Source organism: Eufriesea mexicana, unplaced genomic scaffold (genome assembly GCF_001483705.2).
Source record: "Eufriesea mexicana isolate 0111107269 unplaced genomic scaffold, ASM148370v2 scaffold5212, whole genome shotgun sequence".
NCBI lineage: Eukaryota > Metazoa > Arthropoda > Insecta > Hymenoptera > Apidae > Eufriesea > Eufriesea mexicana.
The window spans coordinates 74,203-87,660 of NW_016913161.1; the positions used below are offsets into that span (position 1 = coordinate 74,203).

Consider the following 13,458-nt stretch of genomic DNA (forward strand, 5'->3'; position numbering starts at 1 on the left):
ATATAACATATTAAAGTAATAACTTGGCACTTTTTTGTATTTATCTGTACGTTTTTGAACTATTTATGATCGTGAATTATTACAAAAATTTAAATATAATTTCAAATAAACTGATTCGATAATATAAGTAGCAAAATGTTATTAAATAGTTTAATAATGTAATATGTGAATATTGTATAGGAAATTGCTCTAAATGTCAGTCTTCGCGATAAGATTTGCTATTATTATTTAAACATTAATTATTAGTATTTTAGAGACGCCTATTGAATAAAATTTTTTTTACATATATTTTTTTAATACAATTTCAAAATAACTAATGTTTAAAATGGACATCGTTAAAAACATATAAATATACAACTTTTGAAACTAATCTATTTACAGGTATAAAATAAAAAACATTATTTTTGTGCCTGTAGCAATATTCTACATATCTTGATATTCTATTTAATAACCCCAGATGAACATTTTATACTTGATGATATGATTTGTTATATGTAAGTCTAGCAGTATATCACATATTACTTTATTAAAACCCTGTAAGAAGGAAAATATATTTTGAGTAGAATTAGTCTATTGTTAGATGAATTTTAATTTGTATACTTAAATTTTCTTACATATTAAACTTTAAACTCCAAATTATTTGTAAGAGATATAATGGCATGTTCTTGTGTAATAGCGGCTAACTCTTTTAGCCATTCATCTAATACAACTGCACATAAGACCACATTTTGTACTGGACTTACTTCATTTGGAGATTCCCAGGACGTTTTTGTGTAATATCTAATTAACAACAAATTTTACTACATTATTATACTTTTCATAGAAAGGAATTTTTAAAACATTAGTTGTAATTGTAATTTACTGGATTTTAATCATTTTATTAAGCAATATCATAAAATATGTATCATATTTTCATTTATGATATATATCATATATATCATAAAATATTTACCGGTATCCGGAACCATGTCCAATAGCTTCTAATTGGTTTTCTGATATACCAGTTGATTGATTGGTGGTATTAATTAAACTACTTGGACCGGAATTACCACTTGATCTTCTAAGCATTTGTGTAAAAGATGATGTTAAACTCCATCTCTTACTTTCACCTAAAAATATAATTTTCAGATATATATTTTTGAAATGTAATATTCATACATTATTCTTAATTATAAATAGTTATTATACCCACATCGTTTGAATACTTCCATAATGCATGACAATTGTAAACAATAATATATTAGCTTATATATGTGTGTGTGCGTGTGTGTGTATATATAATTAGTGAAGTATAAATATGAAATAAAAATTTCTGTTTTGAATAATCATAAAATAAATCATACCTCTTAAGAATGGTTCTCCACTTAAAGAATTTCTTTTAGAAGGAGCAGAATGAGCAGCAGCTTCTAATACATTCTTTCTTGCATTCACTAATTTATCTTCCCGATTAATTAAAAATAGTCGCGCTTGTTCAACCAATATATCTACATTATTATGTTGCACAAGAAATTGATCTATTTTATGTTTTAAAGATGCAAGTACCTGATAAAACATAAATTTTTTTACGAAATAATATATTATTTGTAAAGTATGTTTATAAGGAAGATATTTGTACAATTACAAACCTGAAACAATGATCTAATACTGGGTTGAAATACCAGTGAATGATTCAATAGAAATGATTGTAATAAGGATTGCGGATATATTGCCAATCTGCTGATAAGACCAGTTAGATGTAAATTGACATATAAATTATTACTTGTCATGCATTCAAGTTTTCGTAAAAGAACATCCAAAAATATACCGACATTTGGTTGTCCATTAAATACATCTTGGCGATAATTTTCTTTATTTTGTTTGTTTGCTGTTAATTCTTCTGGTGTAATTGATTCTATGATGCTATGAAGAAATATACCTTGTTCTTTATTCGATTCAATTTCTATTTCTTCATGTTCACTTATTCGATCTTCACTAGGTTCGTTATCCGGAGTCGACTGCAATGAACCTTTAAATGCACAACTTTCATAGCCACTACTTTCCCCTAACGATAAAAGTGAATTCATAGTAGTGTTTGAATCATCAATACCGCTATCTAATTCTTTTTTATCTATTACTGACATCTCCTTAACAGACTCTGATATTCCAATATCTTCATTTAACAATTCAGCTATATCCGCATCCAATTTTGCTTGTTCTTCTAATGATAACTCTACATTCCTTGTAGCAAAGAATTCTGTTTTTACCTCTTTTTCTACTGCATTTAAATCTTTTCCACCCAATAATGTCTGAATATTAACTAATATATTATCTACTGATAAATTTTCATTAATTTCATTGAAAAGCATTGATTCTTTTAATGTTTCTAATGATAAATCTTTAATTGTTTCAGTTTTCTTCTGAGATTGATCTAATAATGTATTATCATCTATTAAAGTAGTTGCACTACTAGTAGTACTATCTTTTGGTAATTCTCCATTGTATTGATATGACCAATTGGAACATGCAATTCGGCAAGCTCTTATTTTTTGTCGAGCATCACATAAGTATGCATGATAATTTCCATAAAGACTGTCTGATAATCTGACACCATAATTTATAGATGCTGGTAATGATTTTAAGGTTTCAGATGTAGTATTTGAATGTTTTTCATATGTTGTATTGTTAGGTAAAGAACTGAATTGAGAATTTATATATGTAAGTGGCGAACAACAACTTGGTGTTAAAGAAAGAAACTTTTCAGCTGCACGTCCAAATGGATCTATATCCCTTAATCTTCTACGTTGTGAAAGCATTACATGAGAACAAGGGCTCAATGCACCTAAACACAATTCTAGCATAATATCTTCACAATTTAAATTGACTAAAGTCTCAAATAGTCCCAATGTTACTAGACACAGCTAAAAAAAAGAAAGAACTTTTGTGATCTCTTAATACATATCATTGTTAGTAAAAGAAACACTGTAATTTTCATAATAAATAATAAAAGTGGAAAATATACCCGTGATCTAGAAGATATCCTTTGAATAAGACTATCCAATATTCTGCACTCATCATAATTATCTTCAAGCAAAAATCTAACGAATGAACGTAAAAGACCAGGTTCAGTTACAGAACGAAGAAATAGGTCAAAATAAGCTGTTGCTGCAACTAATTCATCCACTGTTGTCTGTAATATTATAAAATTCCTTACCTATAATTTTACATATACATCAACTATTTCATAGTTTAAATTAATTAAAAATTGAATAATAATTTCAAACGACTAACAATTTTTCAAAATATAAAATTTTAGATATATAAAATACATTAGAAATTAAAAATTTATAAATAAGCAATTATTAATAAAAATGTTAAAATTATGTTTAAGATGTATCGAATCTAGTATTAAAATTTTATTTTGTGGTAAAAGAAGGATATTAGTATTCACAAACAAACATGTCAATAATAAATTAATTTGGTTAAAAATAAACACACATTGAACCTAATCTACTGCAAAATAGTTTCTGTCTAACATCAAAGTTTCATTAAATATAAGTGTAAATAGTTTTATGAATAGTTATAAAATTCAAATATAATATATTTTGATAAAATATACATAATTTAAAGAAATGTATATAATATGTATATAAAAATCATTTTTATTGAAGGAGAAATGTATATAATAATTTTTAATATTTAGCTGTTTAGAGAAACATTTTGAATAAAATTTTACAATTGTTTAATTAAATGAAAATACATAATAATTTATTTAGTCCTAGTAAAAACTATATATCTTATACTATATTTGAATTGATTACAAATGCTAACAATTATGCTTCATAGATGTAATAAAAAGCAATGATTTCTCAATTCTGCAAAGAAATTCTTGAAAGCAATCAACAATTCATTGTTCTTACATGATATACAAAACACATTATAGAAATAAAAAGAAGAAAATACTGTAATTATAAAGATTTGTAAATTTGTAAATTCAATTAATAATTTTAATTCAATTAATAAAATTTTAAATCACATATTTTAATAAATATAACAAAAAACAAAAATATGAAAACATAAATACGTTAAATTTTTTTAAATTTAATGAATACAATTTAAAAATAAAGATACACCAATAATAAAAATATAAATCAAATTCTTTTTAATGATTATAAAATAGTACATTCAAGAATTTATGTATAAAAAACATGATTTTTATAAAAAATATGTTTTTTTAAATATTTTATGCCAAGCCATCAAACATATGATTTTAGATAATGTATAACATAATTTATGTGATTTATAAAATGTTTACAAAGCTTTGTGTATCAAATGTGTATTGAAATTAAATATAATATTTCAGTGAAAGCTTAAGCCTGCACTTATATAATAATAATAACAATAACAATAACAACAATATTAATATTGTTAGTATTATACACGTAACAAATGTAACAAATATTATGTAATGTTAAAATATTATTATTTAATATTTTGTTTATTATCAAATAACACTTTTTTATTTGTACCAATAAAGAACATTAAAAACGTTATGTTAAAATAAATGATCAAGATTTATATATTTTTATTAATATCTCAGAATTCTATTATATATTATAATGAATATATATTATAATAAATAAGTTAATTATAGACTTAGGCTTTACTGAAAATTTAAACACTGAACAAATTTGATGCACTACTTATAGTGTTTTGTACTAACCCAATGTTCTTGTGCATCTAGTTGTTCTATGGTCAAACCAACAGAATCCTGAGCACCATAAACATGTCACCGGATAGCCACCAACAACCATATCGCAACATAAATGATTCGAATTTTATTAGCATTATTATTAATACTTAATTAGTACTAGGTATTAATGTTTACATTTACCATCACCACACTGACAATGTTATATGCATTTAATAACACATCTATATGTACCTATAAGAATCTATTAAATAAAAATCATTAATAAACTTTGCATTTAATTCAATATACCAATTACCATTATGTATTTGATATTTTTAGATAAGAAAGAAATTAGAATAACATGGAATAATTGGAATTAAGTAAGAACCAAAAAAGACCAGATCATCAACATATTCAAACATTTAGAAAAGTTAATTTATGGAATAAGAAATGTATATTTGTATTTTTCATAATAGCTAACCATACTTCATTTTTAAATAAATAACTTGCAAATACCTTCTTTCACCACATATATGTGTAAAGTAAAAAGATATTGCAATCTATTATAAACATAATCTATGCATATATAATAATTATCCGTTATAAGTTAATTTTAAGTTACAAAATAAATATATTAAAATTTTTAATATTCATCTATAAGTCATTTGCACAATAATCCGCTACATCTAAATTAAAATCTAAGCAAATGTTGCCATTTCAAAGAAATTATAAGTTATACATGTATGTATGTATATTACACTCACCTGCAACAAGGCTGGTCCCATCACAGGTACCAAAAAACCATGATATAAAAATTCTAGTAATTGTTTTTGTACCAAAGGATGTGCAACTTGTGCGACAGCATTACAAAAATCCAAAGAATTCATGAGGTGCATTAATGCTGGTAAATCATTAACATCATCTGGTGTCAATCGATGCCAATCACCGGTTTCAATATCTAATTTTCTTGGCAGCAATGAATATAGCCCACTTAAACCTGTAGCTAATACCTAATTATTGTATAAATGAAGACTTCATTAGTATCTTAAGAGTATAGTGATGTAAGCTAATAAATATATAATTGAAAATCATATTTATAAAAAAAAATCTTTTTTCAATTAGTATTATCATTAATGTTATTTTCTACTTTTACATAAATTTAATTTTTTACAAAGATGACATACAGGGCATATGTTAGAGTGATCAGCAATATACATGCCAACTTCATCATTTTTTTTGGAAAGAGACATGCATAGTAACATAGAATCACGTGCTTGTTGTCCTACGCCACCTTCTCGATGAACATATGGTATTAGTAATGTAAAAATAATAAATCTGGAAAAATTTGGAAAATAATTTCACTAACTATTTAATATACAATATAACATATAACATTAACTATACATTGTGCTGTTTGCATAATATGTACATTATATATAAATAAGTATATATAATTTACTAACTTGTTTTTCCCTAGTGCTGTTGGATGAAAAAATAAGTCAAGTAATGCCATGTTTTGCATTAAAGCAACACATAACTGATTTAATAATACTACTAATTTTTCTTCTATTTCTAATGGCATAATATCATTTGCACAATCTTCAAGTAATCGCAATAATGGTCTAGCAACAGGTTCATGAGCAAGAAGAGTTCCACTATGTGACACTAAAAGTTCATATAGTTTTAATTGTTCCAGACGGACAGCATTATTGAATCTGTAATGTTATATATTTTTATGATAAACTATAATTAATAATGCAATATTTATACTAAATAATACTTAATACTTAATTATTGTAACACAAAGTCAAATCACAAATTTTTATCAATTTTACTTGGCAAATTTTTACCTTCCACTATGTCTATTCCAATCATAAAGTTTAACAAGAAGATTTTCACTTAATAAATATTCCAAACAAGGAGAGTGCGTTGCTGTAGTAGACTGTCGATAGTTATTATAAAAGTTAAAATCTCGTAATTCTAGAACTAAAAGTGTTACCATCTGATCTACATGATTAACAACTCCAAGAACATCATCTTGATTACATATTCCTTTGGGTGGCTATAGAAATGTAATAAAATATTTAATTGCAATTCTTTACAGTTTTGTGTTATTCACTTTAAAATTATTTACAAACATTACAAAATTTTTAAATGTATGGAAACAAATGATGTTTGAATAATTTTTTAATTTTTATTAATACCTATAATATTGAACTTACTGATGTACGTAAAATAATTTCGTACGCTTGTTGCCAATGTTTACAAAAACTGTCATAACATGCTGATGGATCGGCGTCTTTTGGTGGAGAATCTCTTGAACGTTGCTTACTAAAACTAGTTCTCAAAGGACTACTTCGTAACCAACTCATGGTTTAGACTTTGTTTACTTCCACATTCATCAAAAATCTGATTTTACACATTCTTTCTCTACGTAGTTTCTCATATTACTAATTGTCATAAAAATAAGGTATTCTTTTACCTTCTTTAATCCCAACTAACCAAGTTTTCCTGTCAAAATTGTCCTACTTATTGAGATAATCGCCCACCTACGCAGCAAGGACACAATGATAATATAAATCGCATATTTATTAAACGACTTGCGCATTACGAATGCTTTAACTAACGCGTATGAGCGTATATATTATGAGAAATACTTCGTATGTTGGATAACCAGCAACTAAGTACTTGTATTTTTATATTAACCCATTATGAAATCGCCATATTTATTTAACTAAGGTTTAGAGACTAATTATAATTTTTTTTCTCATTTTTTTAACTTCTTATAATTTCATTTAAGGTGTGTTCAAGTTTATACTCTCCAACACAATACACACTGTTCAATTTGCATTTCACATTCATTTTGAAAATTTTATTACAAAAAGAAATTAAAGTTCTTTATCTTTTTAAGATTGCGATCTTTATATTAAGATTTCATAAAATAATAATGTATTTATTTTATATATTTATTTATTAAAATCTATATAATAATTATAATTTAGCATCATGTTCAAACTAAATTCATATATTTTAAATTTCAATTAGATTAATTCTTGAATGCAATAATATGATAGATAAATATATTGATTTTATTGTAAAAAAGTAATAACGTATATTAATATTTCAACTCTATATTAGAATGATATATGGTTAATCTAATATTTACAGTTGTTTAAAATTTTAAATGTTGGTATGACATATCCATACAAATGTAAAACATAACTAAATGTATGAAATCATAAATGAATAACAAAAATTATTTAATAAGAAAATTATTAACAATTATAAAATTAAAAACCAGAAATATGGATATAAACAAAAGATAAAAAATTTAGAAAATAAAAAATATAGGTACTAATTATATGTATTGAAAATGCACCAAAAATATATACAAAACACTTTACTTGTAAGCCTTTAAAATTATATTTCACGATTTCATTATTTTCTATAAACTAAATATGTAAGAATCAGTTATATTCTTTAATATTCTTCTATATAATTTTTGTAATAATACATATACAATATGTACTTTTAATATTATTAATTTAGTATTACTGTGTAATCGATAATAGTGTATTTAGTTTTGGAGAAATATATTTAATATTTTTTATGTTATTTTGAATATATTTTTAAATATCCAAAATGAGATTATTTTAAGTAATTATATTTAGTTAAGTAATTATACATAACCGTACTTAGTTGCTCTGATCATATTATACACGTGAATTTGGTAGTTATACAACTAAAAAAATGGCGATTATAATATTTATGCTGAAATAAAGTTAAAAGATAGAATTAAAAATAAAATGTTATAATTATTTTATGTTATTTAATAATTGAAGCAACCATATATTTTAAATATTATATTACTGTATATTCTGTTTTTGCATATTAATTAAATATCGAACTTAACCTTAATTCTTTAATTGTTGTCGTTCAAGTATAGATTGTAACTTTAGTTACAACTAATATTTGGTGGCATTAATAATATTAAGATTATTGGAAATGATTAAATTTATGTTTGAAGTAAGTAAATTGCTTTTGATAAAAAGTAATAATAACATAAATCAGAGGATTGAACATAAGTTTTTGTGGTACCAGTCAAGAAATTGTATTAATAATGCAAATGACTTAAGTATAAAAGAAATTGTAACAACAACAAAAGAAAAAAACAGTTTTGTAAATGAATCTGAAATTAAACTTATATACCCAGATAAATCTGTGATTATTACTACATTTGAAGAAGCAAAAAAATTAGCTATTCAGACAAATTTTGATTTAGTGCCTATATCTGATAAATCTAAAAGTAGTAAAAATACTTATCAGCTTATAGATGTTTCAACAAAATATAAATTCCAAAATGTAGAATCAAAAACATATAAAGAAGAAACTGGGAAAAAATCTACTAAGTTGTTTAATATAAAACCTTATATAACAGAACATGATTTAATGATAAAAGTCAATAATATGAATAAACTATTGAAAAAAAAACATAATATTAAAATATTTTTTAACCATCCTGATGGAGTAAAGGTAAAGGAAGTAGTAAGTAATATAAATAATTTTATTTATAAATTTATATTTAATAATTTGATTGTTGATGGTAAATACATTAAATTGAATGTTTACCGTGTATATTATTTATTGAGAAGACTTATTAATATTAATAAAATAAAATAATATTTTTGGTTTTATCATTTTTTTAGCAAGAACTGTTGCAAAATATCAAGCAGAAAATACAAGGAACTTTGTTAACAGAAAAGTCAAAAAAGGCGAATACTATACTTAAATATTCTCCTGTATTAGACAACACAGATATTTCATTAGAGAATGATAATAAATAATGTACTTTGGAATCCTATTATAGTTAATACAAATTAATATGCATTATTTCATGTTATATAAAACTTTATAGTATAATTCATATGCTATATTTGTATAATATTTATTGTATTTTATTAAAAAATAAAATAATACATATAATGTAATAATTTATAATTATGTACTTTAAAATATAGAACAATAGAATGGACTATAATTTCATATTTATTGTATTATATCTTACATCTTTGAAATGCTAAACTGAGATTCAAAACTATTTATCTTTAAATCAAAGTGATCTTTTAAGTAGGTCTTCTACAAATCTGGCCTAAAAAGAAATGTTTTTGAGAATCTTTTTCAAAAGAAGTATAAAATTTCTTGACATAAGGTTTTTATTATTTCATTTATTCATGTTTTGAGAATACTCACAACTTTTTTCAATATAAAATAGTGAAAATTGTATGAATTATATAATGATATGTACGAGTAGGTTTAAAAAACGTGTTCGGATGGCTGACATGATATAAACTGTTCTGTTTATCAAAAACGAAAAAATCAAAATGCATTTTGATTAGTAAAGGTGCAGTTATGATCTGAATTATGGGAAAGGAAAAATTATGTTTACTCTGAAGTTAAAATATGTTCCTCTTTTTTCTAATTTTTTTTTATCTTTCAAGATTAAAAAAAAAGAAAGAAAAAAGGTACAAAAATACGTTAGATCTTAAAATCCGTTATTCTGACGATGAAAGCATATCTTCTGAGGATTTAGTTCCGATGTGAAGTCGATTGATCAGTTAAAATTTAAGATATCAAGTCAGCCAGTTCAACATAGTATGAACATCAATCTGTATAATTACGAGATAAAGTTGCTTTATGTAAATACGTACGTCTTATATTTTATCAATCTATTTTGGGACGATAAAGTACAATATTTTTGTAAATTATTAACAAAGCAACTATAATATGCATCAAAAGAAGGATATAGAGAGCAATAACCATGAATAATTAAAATAACAATGCTTTGGAATCTTCTTTGTTTTGCAGTTTCTCACTTCATGTATTCGTGCTTGGGCATTTAAAATTTCGTTACTTTTACAAATTTCACTGACCAGCTTGGCATACATATTTTTGAACGTATCAACAATAAAAAATTGAAAAATGATAAAAATATTAAAAAATCGATTTTTTGCCACGGATTTGTAGAAAAGTGCCTTAAAAAATAAATATTAATATTTGGAAACATGTTTTTATCACTCTTTTCTCTTCAACAAATATTAAGTAATAAACGTTATGTTTATGACGAGTTTCACTATAAATAATAGTTATTTATATATTGATTATTATATTAAAAAAAAGCAGAGTTTTGAATTTCATTTTATATCATGTTGTATACAGTATTATTGTCAGATATACGTGAAGAAATTAACACAACTGTATTTATCAGTAAATAATGGTCTTATTATCTAGCGATATGTAACATACTATTATCCAAAAATTTAATAGATTGATATTAATATTTCTGTTAAATTATCTGAAGTAAAATATGAAACAAGAAAATTGATATGATTGCAAAATTTGATTTCAAAATTATTTTATTTTTATTACTTAGTGTAATTTATAATATGATACATACATGATGAATATATATAAATATGATTTTGTTTAAAAGAAATTTTTATGATCATAAAATTAAAGAAATATAAGTTTTAATTATTCTATAAAATTTAAAATCTATTTTTATTGATCTTTTAAATTTTTGAAAGCAATGAAAGTATTTTTGGTGATCAGAGAAAATGAGAAACTATATATATTACAATTATTTGAAATATAAATATATAGTGTTACATTTATTTTATTTATTAGATCAAATTTTTGGATAATAGCGTATAAGAATCAATAGTACTCCTCATTTACAAATATTTCTTCCATGTTGATAGAATTTGTTGAATTAATTTTACTTAAGTCTTAAGTATACACTTTTAATAAACACTAATTGAAATATTTGGTCTTAAATTGAGATCTATATTTTCTTAAATCTTATATTATAAATGCCACAAGTATATATTTCATGATAATACTCATACAGATAAATAGATATTATTATTAAACATATATTGTTCCTTTTTGTATTTGCTTATTTTGGGGAATTCATATGTAATCTAATTAATTACTTAATATGAATTATATTTATTTATATATATTTCTACTATAAACCCTGATAACATAATTTTTTATGATTAATTTCTGACTGAAAAAGGCATTATTGCATACAAGTAAAGTTAACTACATAGTTCATTTTACAAGAGAATTGTAATTCACATCTATTAGTGTCGATTTTCAATGTTGAATAATTTAGAGGAAATAAAACAAAAATAAACAAAAACTGTAGCACAATATTTTGTGCGTTGTGTTATATTAATTGTTTTAAAATTCAATGTAAATATTTTATATTATCTACAAACAAAGGAATATTTTAAATATACATATATTCGATGTGGTAATAATCTATATATATCTCACAACAAGTTTATCTGAACATAATTGTTTTTTTATTTTAAATGTCACAATTAAAGTGATAAAAAAGATTAAATGAAAATTTTTATTTCAAACCATTATGTATCAATCCATCAAGCATTTTTAAAGCCAAAATTGTAACATTATAATGTAATTAAATAATACTTAAAATTGATTGTCATACTTTATTTATAGTATCCATAAATTTTTTGAAAAATTTCATTATTTCATTTTCATTATCATTTTTAAAATTTTATATTTCATTTCTTAAATAATATATCATTATAAAAAATTTAATGAATTGTTTTATAATAGTTTTTTTGTTGTATTGTAATAGCAAAGTTCTATTTCATATTAAATTACTATTATGCTTGATTTAATGATACATAAGCAAGATTTGAGATTCAAATATGTTTAAAAGTAACGGTAACATAAAAAAAATGAATATACAAAAAGTATCAATAAATATTATTATAGACATTCCATTGTATGACATTTTCTGTACTCTACCAAAGTAGGACACAGTTTACCTTTTGGACCAACTGGTTGGACTTTGACTGTTCTTGTTCTATATTGTGATGTTTGCCCACAAGTAGCTGCACAATATGACCAACTAGACCATTGTGTCATTTTGCAGTCAACTGAAACTAATTTTTATTAATTATTATATTATGTTAATTCGAAATGTATGTTATTTCATGATCGTTTGGCTTGTAAACTTTACTATGTAGATTAATTTTTTATATATTTACATAAAAAACATATGAAGATATGCTTTCAATCTTGATATGTTTTCAACGCTGTATACTTTTAAATAGACCATATTATAAAATTATGTAATATATTTTTAATAAATTTTAAATTAAGAAATATTTGATGAATTTATTTTGTAAGTTATTATTTTTAAATCTTATTTTGTTTTATATTTATATAAATAAATGCAATTTAAATAAGAAAATAAAAAATTAATTATTAAAATATAAATTGTATAAAATGTAAATTGTGGAATACTAATTATTAATTGAAAAATTAAATTGCAATATAATAGAACACGATGTTAGTAGTAAATGATTAAAGCATTAAATTTTTAAATAATACGAAATTAATCAAAACTTACTTTGATTTTCTTCTGGTCCTACATTTCGATCACGATATGTACGACGTCCTGGTCCGTCACTTTGTAAAGCTACGAATTTTACTTTTTTTTAGGCAATTTCCAAGTAAATTTAATCAAATAATTTTATTTTAACAGTACTTACAACATGGTGGAATTTTGTGGCATTTTCTTTTCCGATGCAATTTTTTTGGACATTTTTTACCATTACCTTTAGGTGGTACCTAAATTATTTAAATTAAATACAGTTGTACATTTCTACAATACTTTTAAAATTATAAATTTCATTAAGAAAAAAAAGTGGCATTGTAAAGAACGTGAAAATATTGAAAACATTAAA

At 23.3% G+C, this 13,458-nt stretch overlaps 3 protein-coding genes across 8 annotated transcripts in view; 1 reads left to right on the top strand and 2 right to left on the bottom strand.

Annotated features, from left to right (window-relative positions):
* Nucleotides 1–411: 411 nt before the first annotated feature.
* Nucleotides 412–7,385, bottom strand: LOC108551921 (UPF0518 protein AAEL005291). Of its 2 annotated transcripts, XM_017906260.1 has the most exons (12): nucleotides 6,892–7,385; nucleotides 6,520–6,731; nucleotides 6,133–6,384; nucleotides 5,854–6,004; nucleotides 5,434–5,679; nucleotides 4,700–4,747; nucleotides 2,999–3,166; nucleotides 1,626–2,897; nucleotides 1,344–1,542; nucleotides 953–1,109; nucleotides 615–780; nucleotides 412–534 (listed from the first exon to the last, which is right to left on the bottom strand). In XM_017906260.1, exons 1-11 carry the CDS (start codon nucleotides 7,039–7,041, stop codon nucleotides 618–620), a joined length of 3,018 nt encoding a protein of 1,005 aa, XP_017761749.1. In that variant the 5' UTR covers nucleotides 7,042–7,385; the 3' UTR covers nucleotides 412–534; nucleotides 615–617. The 2 variants fall into 2 exon arrangements, with proteins under 2 accessions (XP_017761749.1, XP_017761750.1); XM_017906261.1 differs by lacking the exon at nucleotides 4,700–4,747 and having other exon boundaries at nucleotides 6,892–7,041.
* Nucleotides 7,386–8,662: 1,277 nt separating this feature from the next.
* LOC108551916 (mitochondrial translation initiation factor 3) lies at nucleotides 8,663–9,513 on the top strand. Its single transcript, XM_017906256.1, has 2 exons — nucleotides 8,663–9,214; nucleotides 9,376–9,513. Exons 1-2 carry the CDS (start codon nucleotides 8,675–8,677, stop codon nucleotides 9,511–9,513), a joined length of 678 nt encoding a protein of 225 aa, XP_017761745.1. The 5' UTR covers nucleotides 8,663–8,674.
* Nucleotides 9,514–12,379: 2,866 nt separating this feature from the next.
* Nucleotides 12,380–13,458, bottom strand: part of LOC108551934 (spondin-1) — a 62,679-nt gene continuing 61,600 nt past the window's right edge. For all 5 annotated transcript variants that reach the window (XM_017906278.1, XM_017906279.1, XM_017906280.1 and 2 more), the window contains 3 exons: nucleotides 13,264–13,342; nucleotides 13,122–13,190; nucleotides 12,380–12,651 (listed from right to left, as the gene is read on the bottom strand). In XM_017906278.1, the coding sequence (XP_017761767.1) occupies nucleotides 12,476–12,651; nucleotides 13,122–13,190; nucleotides 13,264–13,342 (324 nt within the window). In that variant the 3' untranslated portion in view covers nucleotides 12,380–12,475. The remainder of the gene's footprint in view (nucleotides 12,652–13,121; nucleotides 13,191–13,263; nucleotides 13,343–13,458) is intronic.